General features: G+C 44.1%; 2 protein-coding genes across 5 annotated transcripts; one reads left to right on the top strand and one right to left on the bottom strand.

Moving 5' to 3' along the window:
* The first annotated feature begins 11448 nt into the window (after positions 1-11448).
* Positions 11449-19957, top strand: LOC139390542 (RE1-silencing transcription factor-like). Of its 4 annotated transcripts, XM_071137730.1 has the most exons (5): positions 11449-11841; positions 13432-14339; positions 14443-14526; positions 14881-17036; positions 17985-19957. In XM_071137730.1, exons 2-4 carry the CDS (start codon positions 13448-13450, stop codon positions 17013-17015), a joined length of 3111 nt encoding a protein of 1036 aa, XP_070993831.1. In that variant the 5' UTR covers positions 11449-11841; positions 13432-13447; the 3' UTR covers positions 17016-17036; positions 17985-19957. The 4 variants fall into 4 exon arrangements, with proteins under 4 accessions (XP_070993831.1, XP_070993830.1, XP_070993832.1 ...); XM_071137729.1 differs by having other exon boundaries at positions 14881-19626; XM_071137731.1 differs by lacking the exon at positions 11449-11841 and adding an exon at positions 12655-12801 and having other exon boundaries at positions 14881-19626.
* A 410-nt stretch (positions 19958-20367) lies between these two features.
* On the bottom strand, positions 20368-25527 carry LOC139390543 (nitric oxide associated 1). The gene is made up of 7 exons (XM_071137732.1): positions 24123-25527; positions 22621-22785; positions 22211-22425; positions 21462-21593; positions 21131-21247; positions 20899-21016; positions 20368-20784 (listed from the first exon to the last, which is right to left on the bottom strand). Exons 1-7 carry the CDS (start codon positions 25396-25398, stop codon positions 20552-20554), a joined length of 2256 nt encoding a protein of 751 aa, XP_070993833.1. The 5' UTR covers positions 25399-25527; the 3' UTR covers positions 20368-20551.
* Positions 25528-25574: the final 47 nt, after the last annotated feature.

Genomic DNA, 25574 nt, shown 5'->3' with positions numbered 1-25574 from the left:
AATTCTTCACGTACATACAGTGCATTCGACACTTTTTCACATTTTGTTACATGTTCTAAAATGGATTGAATTGTTTTTTTCCCCACTCATTAATCTACACACAATACCTCATAATGACAAAGCAAAAACAGGATTTTATCATTTTTTATTTATTTATTAGAAATAAACTGAAATATCACATTTATGTAAGTATTCAGACACTTTACTCAGCACTTTGTTGAAGCACCTTTGGCAGCTATTACAGCCTCTAGTTTTTGGGGGTATGACGCTACAAGCTTGGCACACCTGTATTTGGGGAGTTTTTCCCATTCTTCTCTGCAGATCCTCTCAAGCTCTGTCACGTTGGATGGGGAGTGTCGCTGCACAACTATTTTCAGGTCTCTCCAGAGATGTTCGATCAGGGTTCAAGTCTGGGCTCTGGCAGTGCCAGTCAGAAGACGTTCAGAGACTTGTCCCAAAGCCACTCCTGCGTTGTCTTGGCTGTGTGCTTACAGTCGTTGTCCTGTTGGAAGGTTCATCTTTCCCTCGACTCTGACAAGTCTTCCAGTCCCTGCCGCTGAACAACATCCCCACAACAGGATGCTGCCACCACCATGCTTCACCGTAGGGATGGTGCCAGTTTTCCTCCAGACGTGACGCTTGGCATTCAATCTTGGTTTCATCAGACCAGAGAATCTTGTTTCTCATGGTCTGAGAGTCCTTTAGGTGCCTTTTGGCAAACTCCTAGCGGGTGGTCATGTGCCTTTTACTGAGGAGTGGCTTCCGTCTGGCCACTCTACCATAAAGACCTGATTGGTGGAGTGTTGTGCTTCCACAGAGGAACTCTGGAGCTCTGTCAGTGAACATTGGGTTCTTGGTCACCTCGCTGACCAAGGCCCTTCTCCCCCAATTGCTCAGTTCGTCCGGGTGGCCAGCTCTAGGAAGAGTCTTGGAGGTTCCAAACTTCTTCCATTTAAGAGTGATGGATGCCACTGTGTTCTTGATGACCTTCAATGTTGCAGAAATGTTTTGGTACCCTTTCCTAGATCTGTGCCTTGATACAATCATGTCTCTAAGGACGATTCTTCTTCGGTATCATTGCGTTTGCACATTGTGTTTGTGCATGCTGCCACCTACTGTGTATGCGTTCAATCACGTTACCTTTTGTAAGACAATTTTGTTTTTTAATTGCACTACAAACTAACATCTATACACCCCTATTACATACCACCAACTAAGCCTCCATCTATATACCTGTATTACGTACCACCAACTAACACCTATATACCACTAATACATACCACCAACAAACCCTCTACCTATATACCACTATTACATATAGACATAATAATGGCGCCGGAGGGTTTGATGCCATTTTACAAGTTACTAACCAATTGTGCTATTTTGTGTGTTTTTTCACATTGTTTGTAACTTATTTTGACCATGATGTTGCTAATACCATCTCCTATGACCGAAAAGAGCCTCTGGATATCAGAACAGCGATTACTCAGCTCGAACTGGACAAAGTTTGCATCAGACTATTTAATGAATCTGACGCAAAGGATATACTGTTTCTCCAAGACCAGGCCAAAATCCTTGTCATTCACATGAAGAAAAGACGGAGATACAGGGGGCGCAGATCTGGGTGCCTTGTGAGAATTTTTTATTGAGTGTGTAACTTGCCTCGGCCATCCGTTCTATTGTCCAACCTGCAATCACTGGAAAATAAACTGGATAAGCTCCATTTGAGACTATCCTACCAACGAGACAGTAAAAACTGTAATATCTTATGTTTCACCGAGTCATGGCTGAACGACGACACAGATAATATACAGTTGGCTGGGTTTTCCGTGCATCGGCAGGACAGAACAGCTACATCCGGTAAGACGAAGGGTGGTAGAGTGTGTCTATTTGTCAATAACAGCTGGTGCGTGATGTCTAATATTAAGGAAGTGTTGAGGTATTGCTCGCCTGAGTACGTAATGATAAGCTGTAGACCACACTATCTACCAAGAGAGTTTTCATCTATATTTTTTGTAGCCATATATTTACCACCACAAACCGATGCTGGCACTAAGACCGCACTGAACAGGCTGTATGAGCAAACAAGAAAATGCTCATCCAGAAGTGGCGCTCCTTGTGGCCGGGTACTTAAATGCAGGCAAACTTAAATCCATTTTAGCTCATTTCGACCAGCATGTCACATGTGCAACCAGAGGGGAAAAACAACTCTACACCACCTTTACTCCACACACAAAGACGCATACAAAGCTCTCCCTGTAACGGTTTTCTGTATGTGAAGGAGAGTCGGACCAAAATGCAGCGTGTAGATTGCGATCCATGTTTTAATGAACAAACGTAAAACACGAATCAATGCAAACACTACAAAATAAAGAACGTGATGAACGTAACGAAAACCTAAAACAGCCTATCTGGTGAAAAACACATAGACAGGAACAATCACCCACAAACACACAGTGAAACCCAGGCTACCTAAATATGGTTCCCAATCAGAGACAATGACGAACACCTGCCTCTGATTGAGAACCATATCAGGCCGAACATAGAACTGGACAAACTAGACATGTAACATAGAATGCCCACTCAGATCACACCCTGACCAACCACAACATAGAAATATACAAAGTAAACTATGGTCAGGGTGTGACAGTACCCCCCCCCCCCCCAAGGTGCGGACTCCGGCCGCAAAACCTGAACCTATAGGGGAGGGTCTGGGTGGGCATCTGTCCGCGGTGGCGGCTCTGGCGCTGGACGTGGACCCCACTCCATAATCGTTTTAGTCCACCTCCTTAGCGTCCCTAGATAGGTTACCCTCCTTAATGACCGCTCGGGACAGAGGGACAGCTCGGGACAGAGGTAGCTCGGGACTGATGGGTAGCTCAGCACTGAGAGGAAGCTCAGCACTGAGAGGAAGCTCAGCACTGAGAGGAAGCTCAGGCAGGTAGTTGGATCCGGCAGATCCTGGCTGGCTGGCGGTTCTGGCAGATCCTGGCTGACTGGCAGATCTGGCAGATCCTGGCTGACTGGCAGATCTGGAAGAGTCTGGTCGACTGGCAGATCTGGAAGAGTCTGGTCGACTGGCAGCTCTGGCTGCTCCATGCTGACTGGCTGCTCCATGCTGACTGGCAGTTCTGGCTGCTCCATGCTGACTGGCTGCTCCATGCTGACTGGCAGCTCTGGCTGCTCCATGCTGACTGGCTGCTCTGGCTGCTCCATGCTGACTGGCTGCTCCATGCTGACTGGCTGCTCTGGCTGCTCCATGCTGACTGGCGGCCCTGGCTGCTCCATGCTGACTGGCGGCCCTGGCTGCTCCATGCTGACTGGCGGCCCTGGCTGCTCCATGCTGACTGGCGGCCCTGGCTGCTCCATGCAGACTGGCAGCTCTGGCGGCTCCATGCAGACTGGCAGCTCTGGCGGCTCCTTGCAGACTGGCAGCTCTGGCGGCTCCTTGCAGACTGGCAGCTCTGGCGGCTCCTTGCAGACTGGCAGCTTTGGCGGCATCCTGCAGACAGGCAGCTCTGGCGGCTCCTTGCAGACTGGCAGCTCCTTGCAGACTGGCAGCTCCTTGCAGACTGGCAGCTCCTTGCAGACTGGCAGCTCTATGCAGACTGGCAGCTCCTTGCAAACTGGCAGCTCTATGCAGACTGGCAGTTCTGAACAGGCGGGAGACTCCGGCAGCGCTGTAGAGAAGGAAGGCTCTAACAGCGCTAAACAGGCGGGAGACTCCGACAGCGCTGGAGAGGAGGAGGGCTCCGACAGCGCTGGACAGGCGAGGCGCACTGTAGGCCTGATGCGTGGTGCTGGCACTGGTGGTACTGGGCCGAGGACACGCACAGGAAGCCTGGTGCGGGGAGCTGCTACCGGAGGGCTGGGGTGTGGAGGTGGTACTGGAAAAACCGGACCGTGCAGGCGCACTGGAGCTCTTGAGCACCGAGCCTGCCCAACCTTACCTGGTTGAATGCTCAGCGTAGAGCCGGCTTCATGGCATTAGGCTCGACGCTCAATCTAGCCCGGCCGACACGCGGAGCTGGAATATACCGCACCGGGCTATGCACCCGCACTGGAGACACCGTGCGCACCACTGCATAACACGGTGCCTGTCCGGTCTCTCTAGCCCCCCAGTAAGCACAGGGAGTCTGCCCAGGTCTCCTACCTGGCGTAGCCATACTCCCTGTTAGCCCCCCCCCAAGACATTTTTGGGGCTGCCTCTCGGGCTTCCTTCCGCGCCGCCGTGCCTGCTTCGCCAACTCCATTCTCTGATAACCTTCCGCGCACTGCTCCATCGAATCCCAGGCGGGCTCCGGCACTCTCCCTGGGTCGGCCGCACACCTGTCGATCTCCTCCCAAGTCGTATACTCCATACTGTACTCCTCTTTGGGCTGCTCCTGTTGTTTCTTCTCCCGCTGCACCTTTGGGCGGCTACACTCCCCTGGTTTAGCCCAGGGTCCTCTCCCGTCGAGGATTTCCTCCCATGTCCAGAAATCCTTATTGCGCATCTCCTCGCGCTGCTCCTGCCTGTTGACACGCTGCTTGGTCCTTTTGTGGTGGGTGATTCTGTAACGGTTTTCTAGGTGTGAAGGAGAGTCGGACCAAAATGCAGCGTGTAGATTGCGATCCATGTTTTAATGAACAAACGTAAAACACGAATCAATGCAAACACTACAAAATAAAGAACGTGATGAACGTAACGAAAACCTAAAACAGCCTATCTGGTGAAAAACACATAGACAGGAACAATCACCCACAAACACACAGTGAAACCCAGGCTACCTAAATATGGTTCCCAATCAGAGACAATGACGAACACCTGCCTCTGATTGAGAACCATATCAGGCCGAACATAGAACTGGACAAACTAGACATGTAACATAGAATGCCCACTCAGATCACACCCTGACCAACCACAACATAGAAATATACAAAGTAAACTATGGTCAGGGTGTGACACTCCCTCGCCCTCCATTTGGCAAATCTGACCATAATTATATCCTCCTGATTCCTGCTTACAAGCAAAAACTAAAGCAGGAAGTACCAGTGACTTGCTCAATACAGAAGTAGTCAGATGACGCGGATGCTACGCTACAGGACTGTTTTGCTAACACAGACTGGAAAATGTTCCAACATTCATCCAATGGCATTGAGGAGTATACCACCTCAGTCACCGGCTTCATCAATAAGTGCATCAACGACGTCGTCCCCACATTGACCGTACGTACATATCCCAACCAGAAGCCATGGATTACAGGCAACATCTGTACTGAACTAAACGCTAGAGCTGCCGCTTTCAAGGAGCGGAACACTAATCTGGACGCATTTAAGAAATCCCGCTATGCCCTCAGATGAACCATCAAACAGGAAAAGCGTCAATACAGGACTAAGATTGAGTCCTACTACACCGGCTCTGACACATGTCGGATGTGGCAGGGCTTGCAAACTATTAAACTACAAAGTGAAACCCAGCCGCAAGCTGCCCAGTGACGCGAGCCTACCAGACGGGCTAAATTCCTTTTATGCTCGCTTCGAGGCAGGCAACACTGAAGCATGCATGAGAGCACCAGCTGTTCCAGACAACTGTGTGATCACGCTCTCCGTAGCCGATGTGAGCAAGACAATTAAAAAGGTCAACATTGATGGTCATTATGTCCAAATGGTTCTATTTTTGTTTCATCAGACCAGAGTTAATTTCTTCAAAAAGTACGATCTTTGTCCTTATATGCAGTTGCAAACCGTAGTCTGGCTTTTTATGGCGGTTTTGGAGCAGTGGCTTCTTCCTTGCTGAGCGGCCTTTCAGGTTATGTCGATATAGGACTCGTTTTACTGTGGACATAGATACTTTTGTACCCGTTTCCTCCAGCATCTTCACAAGATCCTTTGCTGTTGTTCTGGGATTGATTTGCACTTTTCGCACCAAAGTACGTTCATCTCTAGGAGACAGAACGGGTCTCCTTCCTGAGCGGTATGACGGCTGCGTGGTCCCATGGTGTTTATACTTGCGTACTATTGTTTGTACAGATGAACGTGGTACTTTCAGGCATTTGAAAATGGCTCCCAAGGATGAACCAGACTTGTGAAGGTCTACAATTTATTTTCTGAGGTCTTGGCTGATTTCTTTTGATTTTCCCATGATGTCAGGTAAAGAGGCACTGAGTTTGAAGGTAGACCTTGAAATACATCCAGAGGTACACCTCCAATTGACTCAAATTATGTCAATTAGCCTAACAGATTATTCTAAAGCCATGACATAATTTTCTGTCATTTTCCAAGCTGTTAAAAGGCACAGTCAACTTAGTGTATGTAAACTTCTGATCCACTGGAATTGTGATACAAGTTAAATAATCTGTCTATAAACAGTTGTTGGAAAAATTACTTGTGTCATGCACAAAGTAGATGTCCTAACCAACTTGCCAAAACTATAGTTTGTTAACAAGAAAATTTGTGGAGTGAGTTATAATGTCTCCAACCTAAGTGTATGTAATCTTCTGACTTCAACTGTACATACCCCAACCAGAAGCCATAGATTACAGGCAACATCCGCACTGAGCTAAAGGGTAGAGCTGTCACTTTCAAGGAGCGGGACTCTAACCTGGAAGCTTATAAGAAACCCCACTTTGCCCTCAGACGTCCCATTAAACAGGCAAAGCGTCAATACAGGACGAAGGCTCGAATCGTCCTAAACCGGCTCCAATGCTCGTCAGATTTTTTTTTTTTTTTCACCTTTATTTAACCAGGTAAGCTAGTTGAGAACAAGTTCTCATTTACAACTGCGACATGGCCATGATAAAGCAAAGCAGTGCGACAGAAACAACATTACAGAGTTACACATGGAATAAACAAGTGTACTGTCAATAACACAATAGAAAAAAAGAAAGATTATATACAGTGTGCAAATTGCATGAGGAGGTAAGGAAACAAATAGGCCATAGCAGCAAAGTAATTACAATTTAGCAGATTAACACTGGAGTGATAGATGAGCAGATGATGATGAGCAGATGATGGTGTGTAAGTAGTGATACTAGTGTGCAAAAGATCAGCAAAGTAAATAAAAACAATATGGGGATGAGGTAGGTAGATTGGGTGGGCTATTTACAGATGGACTATGTACAGCTGCAGCGATCGGTTAGCTGCTCAGATAGCTGATGTTTAAAGTTAGTGAGGGAAATGTAAGTCTCCAGCTTCAGCGATTTTTGCAATTTGTTCCAGTCACTGGCATCAGAGTACTGGAAGGAAAGGCGGCCAAAGTAGCTGTTGGCTTTGGGGATGACCAGTGAGATATACCTACTGAAGCGCATGCTACGGTTGGGTGTTGTTATCGTGACCAGTGAGCTGAGATAAGGCGGAGCTTTACCTAGCATAGACTTATAGATGACCTGGAGCCAGTGGGTCTGGCGACGAATATGTAGTGAGGGCCAGCCGACTAGAGCATACAGGTCGCAGTGGTGTGTGGTATAAGGCGCTTTGATAACAAAACGGATGGCACTGTGATAGACTACATCCAATTTGCTGAGTAGAGTATTGGAAGCTATTTTGTATATGACATCGCCGAAGTCGAGAATAGTCAGTTTTACTAGGGTAAGTTAGGAGTTGTGAGTGAAGGAGGCTTTTTTTGCTAAATAAAAAGCCGATTCTAGATTTGATTTTGGATTGGATATGTTTGCTATGAGTCTGGAACGAGAGTTTACAGTCTAGCCAGACACCTAGGTATTTGTAGTTGTCCACGTATTCTAGGTCAGAACCGTCCAGAGTAGTGATGCTAGTCGGGCGGGCGGGCGGGTGCGGGCAACGAACAGTTGAATAGCATGCATCTGGTTTTGCTAGCGTTTAAGAGCAGTTCGAGGCCACAGAAGAGGTGTTGTATGGCATTGGAGCTCGTTTGGAGGTTAGTTAACACAGTGTCCAAAGAAGGGCCAGATGTATACAGAATGGTGTCGTCTGCGTAGATGTGGATCAGGGAATCACACGCAGCAAGAGCGACATTGTTGATATATACAGAGAAAAGAGTCGGCCCGAGAATTGAACCCTGTGGTACCCCCATAGAGACTGCCAAAGGTCCGGACAACAGGCTCTCCGATTTTACACACCGAACTCTATCTGCGAAGTAGTTGGTGAACCAGGCGAGGCAATCATTTGAGAAACCAAGGCTATTGAGTCTGCCGATAAGAATACGGTGATTGACAGAGTCTAAAGTCTTGACCAGGTCGATGGCGGTTATGATATTGTTTAGTACCTTGAGCATGGCTGAGGTGCACCCATGACCAGCTCAGAAACCGGATTGCACAGCGGAGAAGGTACGGTGGAATTCGAAATGGTCAGTGATCTGTTTATTAACTTGGCTTTCAAAGACTTTAGAAAGGCAGGGCAGGATGGATATAGGTCTGTAACAGTTTGGGTCTAGAGTGTCACCCCCTTTGAAGAGGGGGATGACCGCGGCAGCTTTCCAATCTTTAAGGATCTCGGGCGAAACGAAAGAGAGCTTGAACAGAATGGTAGTAGGGGTTGCAACAATGGCGGCGGATAGGCCCTGTGGCAGGGCTTGCAAACTTTTACAGACTACAAAAGGAAGCACAGCCGAGAGCTGCCCAGTGACACGAGCCTACCGGACGAGCTAAATTACTGCTATGCTCGCTTCGAGGCAAGTAACACTGAAACATGCATGAGAGCATCAGCTGTTCCAGACAACTGTGTGATCATGCTCTCTGCAGTTTAAACAGGTTAACATTCACAAGGCTGCAGGGCCAGACGGATTACCAGGATGTGTACTCCAAGCATGCGCTGACCAACTGGCAAGTGTCTTCACTGACATTTTCAAACTCTTCCTTTCAAAGACTCCAGCCACCCTAGTGCCCCCGCACATTGACTCTCTACCGGTACCCCCTGTATATAGCCTAGCTATTGTTATTTTACTGCTGCTCTTTAATTATTTGTTACTTTAATTTCTTATTTTTTAAAAATGTTTTTCTTAAAACTGCATTGCTGGTTAAGGGCTTGTAAGTAAGCAGGTCTACTACACCTGTTGTATTCGGCGCATGTGACAAATACAATTTGATTTGATTTGACCACATGTAATTTATTCTCACTCTCGTCAGGTTCTGAGCCATCAGGGACAGCAGAATATGATTTGTGCCTTCTTCCTCAACACACATCTTCCCACTCCACTCGGCTCTTCTTCTTCCTCGCTGACCATTACCACGTCTATCCGTTCACCTCACTCTTGCCCTGCCTTCATCAGCTGTATTCCTTGCAGAGCACGCACTGATGGTGTTTCTCCAAAACCCAACTTCTGTTCCTTAGCCCAATTTACATGTCTGGCTATTTCTGGACTCTCCATTCTTCCCTTACTGCTAATCAAGTGGCATCTTGCAGGTGAGCAACAGGGAGTATTCTTGCTGTGTTCAAAACAATTGGGAACTGGGAACTGGGAACTGTGAAATCTCCATCTTCCGACTTCAGTGTGTTCAAGACAACTGGGAACTCTGAAAAACGAGCTCTGACTGGGAAAAATGTTTTGAACAGTCATCCAACTCAGAATTATAAGTCGGGAACTCTGGCCTCTTTCTAGAGCTGCCACTTTCTGACCTGACTATAGATCACTGACGTTATGATTTGACCTCTTATTTTTCAAAGTTCCCAGTTGTCTTGAAAGCACCATTAGCCCTCTGAAGAAGAGTGTGTACATGTAGTTAGGTGACAGGTATAAAAATGTCTGCTTGTAATTGCTACTGGTTGGGTTGGTATCGCTTGACCCTTGGACTGACTGAAGTTAGTCTATCTTTACATGATCTTTTCTCTTTGACAGAAGCACATAATATACAACTATGATATTCAATTGTCAGTGTAAAAGAATAGCAAAATATGGTAGGAAATATTAAAAGGCCAGTGCAGTCAAAATTCCATTGAGGCAGCGTCCCCATGTCAAATATAACGCACAAATGCCACCGAGTGGCAGACGACAATAAAACTATAAAATCCATTGACTTTAAAAAATAAAATGTTTAACTTTTGTATCGAACACAATACAAAAAAAGGGAAGTAAACTTAATGTAGACAGGGGTATTACAAGAACATTTACATTTGTCATAAAGTATTTTGGTGCTTAATGCTTTTTTGTTTTTACATTTACCAATGATTTCAACATAATGTTTCGGTTCCATTTTCAATAAATTGTTTTTTTTTGTTCTCTGCCAACTTCACCTTATGAATAAAGAATCTTTCAAGAAAATAAACAAATGAACTATGAACATTTTATCGTTCATATCAGTTGGGTCAAAATCTAACAAAATATCAGAATCTTCAAAATGAACATTAAAAGTGATTTCTCCTATAACTTAAAGTCTTCAAACTCCATCCAAAATCTGTCCATTGGTTTGTGATACATTTTGTCCATGATAATTACATTTTGTGTTAGCAAAAACATGTGCTTTTTATCTGATGACTGAATAATTCAATCATGACCAGAGGGTTTGTGTCAATTACATTATTTTACAGGCTCACTCCCCCAAGGAAACTATGTATGCATCTGGTGTAATTCATGACCTGCAGGCCTTGTGTTGCTAATAACACTTTCATCAAGATGAAAAGCTGTCTTAATTTTCAACAGACCCATAACTACACATTTGCAAAGACCCAATTTCAAAAGTGAAGGTATGCTCAGACGAGAGCCTGCTTCCTGGCATGGTGCACAAGGCTTTGGCCCCAACAGACGAAAGTGAGTTTTTGTGCAACAGTACACTGTGGACTAGAGAATGCAGTCTGTGTGGGTTGTTTCCATGTTATACTTTTCTTTTGCATTTTGGCCTGGTAGATCCTTTGACATAACTTTAACTGCCTTGCTCAGGGGCAGAACAAAATATGTTTACCTTGTCAGCTCGGGGATTCAATCCAGCAACATTTAGTTTACTGGCCCAACGCTCCAATTATATCATATTGGTCTGGAAAGAATTCAATCAAACCTATATTGCGGGACTTACGCAACAACTCTTTCCCCATGTTCAGTGTGGGCTATCCCCAGTATACCTGGTAATGAAACACTGAAACATGTCAATTAAGATCCTTACTTTTTTATTGGCAAGACACTGATCTACTAACTACACATTCTGAATGTATATATTACACATAATCTAAACAATGTTTCAGGACAGTTTTGAGGAAATAACCAGTCCAGACAATATTAAAAACACTAATGATTTATTCATAAATCGTTGTACTTTGGCTTGTTAAATGTTATTTAAATTTAATTATAATGTTACATGTTTGTATTATTGAGATGTATATAGCAGTAGACACTTTGTAACTAGTTTTTCTCCTCAGTGTAATTGTCTTTTTTTTCATAAGAGGAATAAAACATTTTGCAAAATGATAATAACTCACATAATAATGCACATATTTATTAGAAGAACGTACAACAAGATTGCTTTGTTTGACCAATTGGACATTGTAATTTGGAACGAAGACGCCCCGGGTGGATGCCGCGTTCAAAACAACTGCGAACTCGGAAATTTCCGACTTCCGACTTCAGTGCGTTCAAGACAAAAATTGTTTTGAACGGTCATTCAACTCGGAGTTCCAAGTCGGGTACTCCGGCCTTTTTCTAGAGCTCCGATTTGCCGACCTGATGATCACTGAAGTCATGATTTTACATCGTTTTTCCCTGAAGTTCCCAGATGTCTTGAAAGCACCAAGAAACACCACAGTAGCTCGCGCTGACGTCAACCAGCCTTCCCTGCGAACAGACGGAGCCAAGGGTGATGTGTAGGAATGTACAGAAACTTCTTCCTTGAACAGTTTGTGTACTAGTACTTCGATAATATTGACCGAATACCGACAGGGAGTGGACACATATATACGGTAAGTTGTATGTAACCAATTAACATATTAACTGCCTATTGTTTTGAATTTGTTAAACAAGCTAACTTTGACGAACAGTTTTGAAAATGGAGGCAGTGTGGGGGTTGCTCATTGGGGTTGCTGAAAGGGAGAGGCGCTGTCCAGGGCTGATTTCAGCACGGAGATCAGGACCATGGCTAACACACGCTGTTCTAAACTTTCGAAGTGTTTACACGCCTAACTTTATTTATGATAGGATTCGTTTTTTAAATAAAACTAATAACAGAAACATTATTTCTAAATTGTTCAAGATTATAGAAGTTAACTTTGTATTGTTCGGAGTTTGCGCCTCGGCAAAACTAGTTTTCCGAGTTAAGTTTTGAGGGGCCTTGCTGGACAGCGACATTCTCTGCCTCTGTCGTAGCAAGCTTTACATAGCGATATGTGGAATACTATTGTTGATAAACGTTTTTTTTTATTTAGCTACAATCGATTAATTTGTTAACCATATGAAATATCATTTTTCTCCATACCCTAACCAATACTGCAACTTTCCACTTGTATTGTTGAGGTCTAGTTCTAGGTCTGGTGGATAGGCTATAACTCAGAAATTGTATTTTTAGTCATCGTATTCTCTTTAGATTATTTTGATACCAGCATGTTACAAAGTATGTCTACTCTACACAGTTTTGTGCTTAGAAAGTAAATATATGTCAAATGTGTTTAGTAAATATTACCATTTAGGTCTATATATTTTGTTTGGCGTGGAGGTCAAACAACCCAGTGCACAATTGTATTTTTGTGTTTCCAGTTCTTATTTTCTCTTCATACTAGTTAGAATGTAGGACAAGCTACTGTAGTTGTTGGGCGCTGTCGACGAAGTTGGTGGTGCTGTTTCAAAATGGCCGAACACACATTTCTGTGCATGCAAACACAGGCCTAGGAGACTGGATTTTACCAAAGCACAGTGTCAAAGTAAAAGTAGGTCCACAATGAAGTTATGAAACATACATTTTGAAGTGGTGGTATATTCTTGTTCGTTTTGTGTTACATTTTTATATATATTTATGATTTTTTTTTTTTTCTTTATTACATTTAATAAAGATAAATATAATTTCTTACAAATGAAGAATACATACAACATTGTAATCGGTTATATAGTCACATACCAGTACATCTTATCAATATGCACAGCAGACCGCATGAAGACAAGGAATCAATGTGATGAAGGTGTACTGTAATTGTGTTGGTTTAGCATACTTTCCTTATCTATTCTGACACTTGTATTGAGGACATTTGTGATTTCTTTCTTGGATGCACCATTCCTGGATTATCATAAAAACATCCTGCGCTATGAATTCCAAATAACTGATTCAGAGAAGGTACAGTGACATGGTTGGTAGTAGCTTGGACAACTTGCAAGCCATATCATTTTAATGAGTTGGGACCAAGTGTATGTAACTTGAGTTTTCTGGTCTTTTGAAGGTCTGTTAAAACGCAAACTCTCTTTGACTACTACTACTACTAACATTTTAGTCCTGAAAATTAAAACATATCTTAATTGAATTTTTGTTGATGCATGACCTCCGGTTCTGCTCTCATCACCCACAGCAACAGCCCTGTCAGCATGGCTTCTCAGACGGTGTATCCAATGGGATTGGTCATGTTCTCCACCTCAGTTGGCATGTCCATGGTGGAGGATGCCCAGGGGTTGGCTGAGCTTCCACACAACGAGCTGCCGGCCCCGCAGCTGGTCATGCTCGCCAACGTAGCCTGTGAAAACCCAGCAGAAGGGAAGGAGATGATGGAGCTTCAAACCGTTGGCAGCTACTCCGATAGTGAAGACGAGAACATCATCAGATACAGTTACGATAGCCATGAGAGAGAGATGTGTATTGTAGAATACCCAGAGTCTCCACGGGCTGCCCTTTCCCAGGTTGAGGCGATAGATGAGGAGGAAGAAGGGATTGACCTGTCCAAACCCTCTGACCAGCGCCCTTTTAGCCCTTCCACCCCTACCATCCCCTCTACACCTCTGGGCATGATCGTGGAGTCAGCTAAGAAGAAGAAACCCTTCTTCTGTAAACCCTGCAACTACCAGGCCCAGTGCGAGGAGGAGTTTGTAACCCACATCCAAATCCACAGCGCCAATAGGATGATCGCAGTGAAAAGCATGGTGGGGGACAAGGCACGGGAGAAAGAGACGTCGGCGGGACCAGATCAAGAGGCGCAGAGCGGTGATGGTGGGGCCAACAACAAAGGACTGATCCGCTGTGAACGCTGCGGCTACAACACCAACCGCTACGACCATTACATGGCTCACCTCAAGCACCACGAGAAGGAGGGCGACGACCAGAGGGTATACAAATGCACCATCTGCACGTATACCACCGTCAGCCAGTACCACTGGAAAAAGCACCTCAGGAACCATTTCCCCAGTAAGCTCTTCACCTGCAACCAGTGCAGCTATTTCTCGGACCGTAAGAACAACTACGTGCAGCATATCCGCACTCACACAGGTATGTCAAATATAACCTTTTCACTCCAAGTATGCACTTAATGGTCAAAGTATGATTTTTTTTTTTTTTAACAGTATAGCTAACTCTGGTTTTTCTACTTTAGGGGAGCGTCCTTTTCGATGTCCGTACTGTGAGTACTCAAGCTCCCAGAAGACCCATCTTACCAGGCATATGAGAACACACTCGGGTGAGTGTCTAACACAGGCTACATGACAAAGAAGCCTGACCGTACATCTTTCTATTATGTGACACAAATAGGATTGATTGTGCATAGATATAGGTCTCTGTTTTGGTTTCCTCTCATAGTCAACCTTTTCTCCTTATGTTGCATTCGCTGGAGCAGATGGTTTTGGATAAGAACGGTAAAGTGATTTGCAATATGTGATGTGAGATGCCTAGTGTTCGACTTGTAATTGTTGCTTGTCTCTCTGTATTGTGGTCCATCTTCCCTGCATGAAATGTGTGCCAGTGTTCCCATTGATGTTAACAGCAGTTAAAATGTCTCTAAACTGACCATTTTCCACATTGCTTTTCTTGGCAGGTGAAAGGCCTTTCAAATGTGACCGCTGCAACTACCTGGCTGCCAATCAGCATGAGGTGACACGCCATTCCAGACAGGTTCACAATGGACCCAAGCCCCTGTGCTGCCCCCACTGCCCATACAAGACGGCTGACCGTAGCAACTACAAAAAGCATGTGGAGCTCCACCTCAACCCGCGTCAGTTCCTTTGCCCTGTCTGCAAGTATGCTGCTTCCAAGAAGTGTAACCTACAATATCACATCAAGTCTAGACACCCTGGCTGCCCACAGATTGCAATGGATGTGTCAAAGGTCAAGCTGCGTGTCAAGAAACCTGATTCCGATGAATTCACAGATGAGTATACCATGGTGAATGGAATAGCAAAGTTTGAGCTGTCAGCAATTGATGGTGATGAGGGACCAGAGATCTCTGGAGCTGATAAACAATCAAGCCCTATCAATCTGTCGACCAAGAGCAGCAAACCTAGCCCTGTTCAAGCAGTAGAAAGCATGGCAACAGGCAAGACCCCCAAGAAATGTGACAACTCTCCTGTCAAAGAGACCAAGAAGAGCAGCAAAACTAGCCCTGTTCAAGCAGTAGAAAGCATGGCAACAGACAAGACCCCCAAGAAATGTGACATCTCCTCTGTCAAAGAGATACCTAAAAAGGCAAAGGACAAGGCAGAGAAAAAGGTAACACTGAAACGCAAGAGTACAGAGATGAACAGTGAGAATACAAAGCAGAATGTTACCCTGAAGGAGAGTGGGAAGGAGACAGCAGTTGTGGTTGAAATAGCAGGCAATAAAGTTAAGAGAGGTCCCAAAAAACAGATGACTGGGAAAACAAGTGTTCAGGATAAGACCGAAATAAAGGAAAAAGTTCAAAAGGTGGGTTTGGATGAGGACCGTGTTGAGAAAGACAAATCAGTCAAGGAGAGGTTAGAGAAAGACATGCTAGAGAGGGAGAATATGGAGAAAGCGAAGGAGGAAAACAAGAGGCTGGAGGAGGAGAAAAAAGAGCAGCTGAAGACACTGAAGAATGAGAAAGAAGGAAAAGAGAACAAAAATGCAATAAAATCTCAGAAGAGTACTTCAAGAAAAATTGAGAAAGTGGTTGAAAAGACTGTTGAAAAAGCTCCCCAAAGTCTGGAAGCACCAGTGAAAAAACAAGGAGAGAAGAGCAAGACAAAGCCAGTGAAGAGAAAAACTACAGAGGCCTTGGACTTATCAATGAAAGAATCTCCTGATGAGTCCTGCACCGACATTAAGGCCAAACGGTTGAAAATCAAGACTGCAGACAAGTTGCAATCAAAAGCCAGTACCCCCCGAAGCAAAACTACTGAGCCTTGCCCAGCGTCCGAGCAGAAGGACCCAGGAAACCAGACGATATACTCGTCTGTAGTGAAAAAGCTGAAAAAGAGCAACAAGAAAAAAGCAAGCCCTGGAGAGACCGAGGCTTCCAGTGAGAACAAGGTGTGTTCCATCATTGAGAACCCCTTCAGCCCCCCTGAAAGCAAAACATGTCCTGCCACAGAGCTTCAGCCAACAGTTGTACAGGAAGAGCAGCAGGCATCTGACCAGGAGACTGTCCCTGCTCTGGATACATCTACTGGGCAGAGCCCTGCAGATGAACGGCCCAGTAATGGGGAAAACAATCTTACACGGCAAAATGTATCCCCAACCAAGGACACAACCCCACGGGCTGAGCAGGCTGAGGTCGCCGACAAAGCAGAGGAAACTCCTACTCCTGAAGGCTTCAGCAGCGCCGACGAGTCCCCATCTCCCATAGAAAGTGACGTCTCTCACGATTTCAGACGGGCACAGGGAGAACCATCAACACCAACAACACCCTCCCTGGAGCTCCCTAGGCCAAGACGAAAGCCTACTGAAACCGAGGAGGACGAGGGCATCCACAGCCATGACGGAGGAAGTGAGATCAGTGACAGCGCCTCGGAGGGCAGTGACGATTCAGGGCTCAACGGGCTGGCGGCAGCCGCCGGTAAACTGGTGAATGACCCTGAAACTCCCACAGAAGAGATTCCGACTCCAACTGAACTCAAGAGTCACATGTGCGTCTTCTGTGACCGTAGCTTCCCCTTGGAGGCGGAGTTCCGTCGGCACCTGAATCGGCACCTGGTGAATGTGTATTATCTTTGACAATGCTTCCAAGCCGGACAAGTGAGTGCCTGCAGAGCAGGGAGCTTTGATTCCAGCTGTGTATTTTGCTTGACCCTCTCCCCCTGTTATAAAACATATGTATAGTTGTCTGTGTCAACATATTAACAGTAGATATTCAGTTACCTTGCATTAGTGCTCACGGTTACTGCTGTATAAAATATGAATATTCTATGGTATGCCTAAAACTATCTGACTGTCTTTGTAATACCAGCTTTAGGCAGACTAGTTCATTTGATAATTGGTGTCTGGGCTTTTACATATTGGCTCCCAGACCATTTGACTAGAAATTCTACAGTTCTTGTTTTCAAACATAAATCATAGAGGATATGTGAGTTGATGCCATGTGAGGTCCAAAATCTAATATTCATGGTTTGGCATTTGGCTGAGAAATTATGAAAATATGGGATACAATTTTTCTTGCTTCTAAATCTCATATGGTTATGCAACTAACTAAAAGCTAACCAATCTGTAATAGCATGGTATATACAAGTAACTGCCAAAATAAAGGCGTTGGGCCACCACAAGCTGCTATAACAGCTTCAATGTGTTTTGGCATAGATTCTACAACTGCCTGGAACTCTATTGGAGGGATGGGATGCCATTCTTCCATGAGAAATTCCATCATTTGGTGTTTTTTTGATGGTGGTGAAAAATGCTCTCTCAGATACCATTCGACAATCTCCCATAAGTATTTATTTGGGTTGAGATCTGGTGACTGAGACAAAAACACTTTAAACCCCCTATGCTGCTTTGATACCCCCCTTTCAAAGTCACTGAGATCTCTTCTTCTAGCCATGGTAGCCAAAATAAGGGGCAACTGGGCATTGTTATACTTGACTCTGACCCTAAACATGATGGCATGTGGATTGCTTAATTAACTCAGGAAGCACCTGTTTTCAATATACTTTGTGTCTCTCATTTACTCGAGTGTTTCCTTTATTTTGGCAGTTACCTGGATTTTGCAAACGTGGTTGATATTCAAGAAATCGCTACACCTTTTTTTTTTGTTCACAATCCGGTTGAGTTTTCTACAGAAGAACCCACGAAATGATGAGTTGTACCCCTTGTTTTAATCCATCAGCCCTGTTGAAGAACAACCGTAAATCGATTATGAAAGGAAGTGTTACACTTTTTCAATGAAGAACCAAAGAAACCCTAGGGAGACAAGATTAGAAGGACCCAGGTGGTCCATGCCAAATAACCCAGAGAATAATGGGACTCTCACGCCTATTGTGCGAGTCCACTCCAGTGAAGCGACCTGTCTCCGAAATGGGGACGAGGACTGCATGTTCAAAGTCCACCATTTAGGGAGCACTTGACAACTACTTTGATTTCTTTATTTTATTGATAACATCAATACATTTTTTTTTAAAAACATTGTATATATCTTATCAATCTGTACAATGGACTAACTAATCTCTTCATTACAAAAACTTTCTAGGTGTTAATTGCCATGACTCTTAGTCGAATTGATGAAATATGAAATGGGGCGAGGTTTCTTTGGGTTCATCTGGCACATGTGTGTATAGAATTGTTTCTTGCGTTAATGTTTGAATTATGTTGTCACTTTTTGTATATCCAATTTCATTTAGTCATACAAAAAGAAAACTTGTACTACTCATTAACAAATGCACAACTAATGTGGGAGGTAGGGTGTTACTGGCCCTTGAAATTTGTAGGCCTGTAGAACTTAAGATCAGGATGAAAAGGATACGATGTTGCTATCACTGATAGAGAATGGACCGCTAACATTGAAAACAAGTTGTGAAATGGATGTTTGTGCACACATCTGAAACTTTGCCATTATCAGTTTTGTGTTTGATTTCAGAAAATGTCCAAAGATTTTTATTTTATTTTTTTTACAGTTGAGCCTGTGAAGATACACCAGTAGTTCTACATTCTTTTTTTGCCTTCGACAATCATTCTTTTCTGGTTTTGTTTTGAGGTTTTTGCATACTAACAGTGTAGCTTTGTTAATTGAGTCACATTTTCCTACAGTAAGATGTCTGATTTCAATGATGTTGTTATACTGTCTAACTTTATAACCATTCCCTGGAAGTTTAGGTGTAACTGCTTGATTACTCTGCAGATCAAACCCATCAACTTGATTTCTGCAGTTATCACCCCACTCATCTGTTTTACAGAATTGGGCCACCAAAGCTTAGCCTGTTTGTGCCATCAGTGATATACTTCTTTCATCTGCATCTAGTTCTGTGTTCTATTGAGGTGATTGGTAGACTTAGCTAATAAAAATGCCATGTGTACTCTTAGTAAATTCAGTGCAATATTGTGTTTTGGGTATGATGCCAAAGTGAGAAGGTATAGAAATTTAAAGACTTATGTTTTGAGTTTGACTATTGGAAGGCATAGAATAGTACCAGGGTTCCCTGGAAAACTGGTCAAATTTAGCCTGATGCACTCTTATCTAGACGGTTAGATTCCGTGTCACTGTAAATTATCTATTTTTTTTGATCACTTCCTGTATTGTGCTTTTTAGTTGATGGGAACAGTTGTTCCTTCTTTGTAACCATTTTTCATTCACATAATGTGTAATCATATGTACCGTAAAACTTCAATTAAATGCAGTCTCAAATAGCCGCCTGTCCCTTTTAATATTTACGAGGTTACCATGGACACAGCTCTGATATTCCCAGTCATGTGCATTTAAACATTTTTGAATTCTGTCGTTGTTAGCCATGATGCCACTAAAAATAAAACAAAATATAAAATCCAGGGTGCTGAAGCACAAAATCAGGGGTGTATGATAGGCAGCCTTTGCAAGTCTGATCTGCGATGGATTTGTTATGTTTATACTGGTCGCAAACAGTGTGGATGTCTTTTCAACATTTTATTGAGCAAAAGCTGTGTGCATTAGGGAAATAGAAGCCTGGCTTTAATAAGCGGCGGTTGTGCTGATTTTTTTTTAAATTAACGCCCGGGCCATTGAAGTTTTAGCCTATACCCGTCATTTACTGTTTTCAGTTAGTGAAGAAATGTACTATTTTTCAATTCAATAAATGCCAACTAACTTTAACACCTTCACCCAAGTGGGGAGTTATTGGACATTGTCCAAGACTTTGAAAACAATTGGCTGTTTAAAGCCTTTTTGTGCATTTAAAACACATCCTGTACCATTTTCTGCTCTACATTTATACATTAAGTTTTGGTGCGTGATTCCTTTCCATTTCTAACATTTTCTGCAGTTACTAATACGTTTAAAAAGTATATGTTTCAAAATACTTCGAAAAAAAGTGATTCACTAAAAGGTTCCTGACCTGCTGTCTAAATGGAAAGAAAGCCATGTAAATTGAAGCACAAGTCTACACATCGATAAACAAATACAACTGTTTATATGTAGGTTATTTCTAATCGTTACATTAACAGACAATTTTACAAAACCCAGAGATGAAGAAAAAAAATCCATAACTGAAAGTGCTGTATCACAAATAAATATCCAGTATCAAAAGCCTCTTGACATAAACTCTTGTTGCTCCATAGAGAGGTTGTTACGCACTTCATTTTTTCTTCTTCACCTTGAGCCTCTCTGCTCCTTTGTAGGACAGGCTGGTGTCCACCAGGGCCTGGGGTTTCCTGGTCTTATAAGCAACAGACTTCTTGATGCGCTCTCCCTTCAGGTTAACGATGTTGGGGAGTAGAGGTGGACTCCTCAGGGAGAGCCCTGCACCCACTGGAGCATGGGCACGCAGCAGGAGACTGTTCCCCTCCACTCCTGTCACTGCCACCCATCCTAAGAATAGAATTTAAAAAATTAAAATTCGGTAGCACTAGGCTTTTGAAGAATTACCAACCCTGAAACGTCTGGGTCGGCTGGTTGATCAATTTGTAATTGTGTGTGTATTACCTGCAGAGGAAAACTTGATATCAGCACTGGCTTTCTGATAACCCTGCCCCTTCAGCTCAAAATCTTGGGAGACAAGAGGGGGGAATTCCTTCATGCGTTCCTCTCCACCCATTGGTACCTATCCACACAGAGTTCTTCATGTTGATAACATTATTTGTAAACTTGTTTGTAGTACCATTTCAGAAAGACCTTTTATGTCCTTAACGGAGTTAAGTAAGCAGCATCAACTTACTCCCAGCAGGATTTGACCAGCATGCTTCTGGTAAATGCTGTCAGCCTTGTCCAGACTGGTGATGTGAATCGGGACCCGGTTGGAAGCAATGACTGAGAACCAGCAGGACTTCTCACCCTGGGAAATGAAGATTACCTCTCAGTCAAAGACAGAAGTGTGCACCACTGTTTCGATGTCATAGTTGAGCATGGTTATTTGTTATTAGGATCCCCATTAGCTGTTGCAGTAGCTACTCTTCCTGGGATCCACACAAAACATGAAAGTGACATAATACGTAACATGAATAGACAAGAACAGCTCAAGGACATAAGCAACAATGAAAGGCATTCACCTGAAGGTAATCAATTCGGCCTAGAGCTCCCAAGAATAGCGACATTCCAGGTTTCAACACAAACGTCCTGGGCACGATGGCTTGTGTGGGCACCACCAACTTCACCTCCTGCTCTGTCAACAGATTGAGGACCTAACAAACATGAGGAGGGGGGGGTGAGAGATGAATGGATGGCATTGTTCTGTTCAACACTAGTTAGGGCTTGTCTTATAAGAAAACCTTTGAGTGGTTCAATACAATAATAAACTAAACATAAATCTACTGCAGTGACACGCAAGATGGTTGATCCATAAATCTGTTCCACTGCACATCCATAAATCTGTTCCATTGTAAATGTATCCTGGCATCCCACTTGTGTAAATGATACTTCCAAACGTGATGTAGTAATAGGAGAGGAATAACAAGGGACTCCTTCTCCCCCAGGGGATAAGCTAAGGAACTACTTTCATCTGCCAACTCACTAGCATCAGAAGGGAAACTTAGTCAAAGGGTATTAATTAGTCCCAAGTGTTCTCTCCTAGTGCTGGTAAACAGTTACATCATGATAACATGCCGTTTCAAGTGGATGCAGGGGTGTGTCTGAAATGGCACCCTATTCCCTATATAGTGCACAACTTTTGACCAATAGGTTGCTATTTTGGACAGATTCCAGGATTGTAATGAGTTGCATTGCAATCTATGAAATAATATGGGCAAAGTTTTAGCCTGGCACTAACAGTGGAGCCAAGAGCGAATAGGAAGTAGCTCACGTCATGCTCTTTCATGATGCCAGGGGTGTCATAGAGCCAGTGCGCATCTTTCAGTTCGTTGAGCGTCAACTCCACTTCCGGGGAAGGGTTGGAAAGAGTACAGTCTCTCTCCTCCTTGTCAATCACATCTTCTCCGTAGGCCAGACTATCAGGATCAAACTCTATCAGGCCACTGTTGGATTCTACGTTGGTACGGAACGTCCTCCCAATGCGACCTAAACCAACATAGGATTTTTAATAATTACCCTGCATTAAGAGTACAAATCTATAAGCAACAATGCAAGCCATTGAAAACACAGAAGGCCAAGGGCTAAGCTGCATGGGTTGTCCAATTTCACCCCTTGGTACTTAGGCTACCCTGTTGGGGTTACCATCAGTCGTGTCCCCAACAGCCAACACCAATCTCTTACCCACTAGGTAGCCCTGCTTGCTGAACTGCTCTAGTCTCTTGAGCTCCTGTGGAGAGAGATCACTCTCGGTCTGCTTGGAGGAGCTCTGGAGCCTCTCGGACCTCCTGAACATGCGATACGGGGTGGGGTTGATGATGGGGAACTTCAGGAGGTTCAGGGTTGTACCTGTGGATCATATTCAATTTCAAATAAAATTTCAGAATTTGTTTTCAACATTTTAGAGAGACTAGAGCCTATACACAAACGGACATACTCTGAGTGTACAAAACATTAGGAACCTTTCATTACATAGACTGTCCATGTGAATCCAGGTGAAAGCTATGATCCATTATTGAGGTCAGATGTTAAATCCACTTCAGTGAGTGTAGATGAAGGAAAGGAGGCAAGTTAAAGAAGGATTTTGAAGCCTCAGAAAAATGAGACATGGATTGTGTGTGTGTGTGTGTGTGTCATGCAGAGGGTGAACAGGCAAGACACAATATTTAAGTGCCTTTGAATGGGGTATAGTAGTAGGTGCCAGGCGCACCTGTTTGTGTCAAGAACTGCAACGCTGAGGGGCCTCCCAAGTGGTGCAGTGGTCTAAGGCACTGGATCGCAGTTCTCGAGGAATCACTACAGACCCGGGCTCGATCCCAGGCTGTATCACACCCGGCCGTGATCGCGAGTCCCATAGGGCGGCACACAATTGTCCCAGCATCGTCTGGGTTAGGGGAGGGTTTGGCCGGTGGGGCTCATCGCACTCACTCTCCTTGTGCCTGACCTCGGTCATCAGTTGAACAGCGTTTCCTCCTACACATTGGTGCGGCTGGCGTTCGGGTTAAGCCGGCGGGAGTTAAGAAGTGCGGTTTGGTCATGTTTCGGAAGATGCGTGACTCGAGCCCGTTGGGGAGTTTCAGCATTGAGGCAAGATCGAAATTGGGGTGAAAAAGGTGGTAAAATACAACAAAATATTTGTTAAATTAACTGCATCGCTGCTGGGTTTTTCCACGCTCAACAGTTTGCCGTGTGTATCAAGAATGGTTCCCCACCCAAAGAACATCCTGGTCTACCACCCAAAGGACATCCAGACAACTTGATACAACTGTGGTAAAGCATTGGAGTCAACATGGGCCAGCAATTCTTGTGGAATGCTTGACACCTTGTAGTCCATGCCGTGACGAATTGAGGCTGTTCTGGGGTGCAACTCAATATTAGGAAGGTGATCCTAATGTTTGGTATACTCACTATAGGTGTTATTGGTTCAAGCTTTCCATCAATGTGACTGTAAAATTTGTTGGAATGTAAAGATTTTTCAAGACTTCTGATTACAGCAGCATAGAAAAGTGACAGTTCCATAAATAAGCTCTACAACACTCAGACGATCTGTGTGCTATCACAAGGTCATGAACTCAACAAAATAACCTATTCGACAAGAAGCTTTTTATTCACGGTCTTGTTTGAGTGTTTGTAATGCATCTTACAGTGGAACTTTGGGTTACAGACAGGGCAGAGCTCTATCTTACCAGGCCATGGAGATATGGTAGCTTTGTGGATCACATCTGAGGCCCTGGATTTGCAGTAGTCGGACTCCAGTAGACTGTTGAACAGTGTGGATTTCCCGGCATTGGCTGTTCCTACCAGATACACGTCTCCCTTGTACTTCCACGATCTCTGAAGACTTGAGATGAGATTTTCTATTCCGTATCCCGTTTTGGCACTGATTAGGTGGGTATCTTTGATATTTTCACTGGAAATACCTACATCAGCACAGTACATGGAAAGCTGACGCTTAATCCTTTGCAAGTAGTTTTCAGAGTCTCCAGGAAGCAAGTCCACTTTATTACCCAGAACCACTATGTGTTTGTTTTCTCCAACAAGCTCTAGCAAGTCTGGTACTATGGAGTCTGGGGTGTCCAGAAGATCCACAATCAACAGTACCAATGCTTTCTCTGATTTGACCCCGCGGACTATATCCCGATATTCCTCCTTGGACATCTTGACAGTCAATGCCTTTTGGTGGTGTGTGAGCAAGTAGCAACGTTGACAAATTGCCTTTTTCAATTCATCTTCCACTAGCAAAAGTTTATACTTCTCACTTGGAAGATAGCCTGCCACATCAGGTGCAATGCAGTGCATGACTGCGCCACAGCCGTTGCAGCAGGTGTCACTGACAGGTTCCTCAATATCTGGTGTACCATAGATTCTCTGCTGTCCTTTAAGTTTCTTTTTCTTACTTGTTTCCTTGAGAGGGAACCCTACATCATGAAACTCGATGAGAGAATCAGGGCTCACCGTCTCCAGTTTGGTGACGGTCCCATCTTTCAATGACCGCAGCTGTTGCTCCAGAGTCCTCTGCTGCTTCTCGGAGCCTGACCTCGGCGGCAACCTCTCGTCTTCTTTGGAAATCATGGGGACAGCATTCACATGGAGCTGACCACGAAGTTGGTCAACGTGACTATTTTCTGGCTCAATGTAGTCCATGAAAACAAATTCCTCCTCTTTTTCTGGCTCTATGGAGGCGTGTGTCCCCTGATTTTTATTTTTTTTACCCAGCTCTTGAGTTTTACCGCTTGCTCCTCTTGCAGTGCTGTAAAACCTGGTCATCCATGTGCCATTCAATACAAAATTATGTGCCTGATGGAAACCGCTTCCTCCAAACACAGAAGTATACTGCCTTGGTAGAGCAGGTGATGATATCCATTTGGTCCTACGCTTTACAGATAGACATGGAACTGAAAGATGTCGAGAACATTTACAAGTAACAAGTTCACGTAACGGAACTTGCAACAATTTATACATCTTTACAAACCAATACAATGGAATCAAACATTAGAAACCACAGTGAGATAACATAACCTTGAATAAAAACACATGTGAGTCGCTGTTGCAGGAGGAGAATATCCTGACAGGAACTTACGTAACCGGAAAGGCCGTTTATTTACGTTTACAACTATTAAGATTCGACATATAATATA

The sequence above is a fragment of the Oncorhynchus clarkii genome, chromosome 31, assembly GCF_045791955.1.
Source record: "Oncorhynchus clarkii lewisi isolate Uvic-CL-2024 chromosome 31, UVic_Ocla_1.0, whole genome shotgun sequence".
NCBI classification, from domain to species: Eukaryota; Metazoa; Chordata; class Actinopteri; order Salmoniformes; family Salmonidae; genus Oncorhynchus; species Oncorhynchus clarkii.
This window is presented reverse-complemented; position numbering and strand designations above follow the sequence as displayed.

Bases quoted from the DNA above. Each gene is read 5' to 3' on its own strand.
- LOC139390543 (XM_071137732.1), bottom strand. From the start codon at position 25,398: ATGTATAAATTGTTGCAAGTTCCGTTACGTGAACTTGTTACTTGTAAA. The intron at 22,426-22,620 runs GTAAGAGATTGG...ATGTTGGTTTAG, and splicing joins CAAGCAGGGCTACCTAGTGG to GTCGCATTGGGAGGACGTTC. The intron at 21,017-21,130 runs GTAAGTTGATGC...CTGTGTGGATAG, and splicing joins CTGGTCAAATCCTGCTGGGA to GTACCAATGGGTGGAGAGGA.
- LOC139390542 (XM_071137728.1), top strand. From the start codon at position 13,400: ATGACCTCCGGTTCTGCTCTCATCACCCACAGCAACAGCCCTGTCAGC. The intron at 14,340-14,442 runs GTATGTCAAATA...TTTCTACTTTAG, and splicing joins GCATATCCGCACTCACACAG to GGGAGCGTCCTTTTCGATGT. The intron at 14,527-14,880 runs GTGAGTGTCTAA...TTTTCTTGGCAG, and splicing joins GCATATGAGAACACACTCGG to GTGAAAGGCCTTTCAAATGT.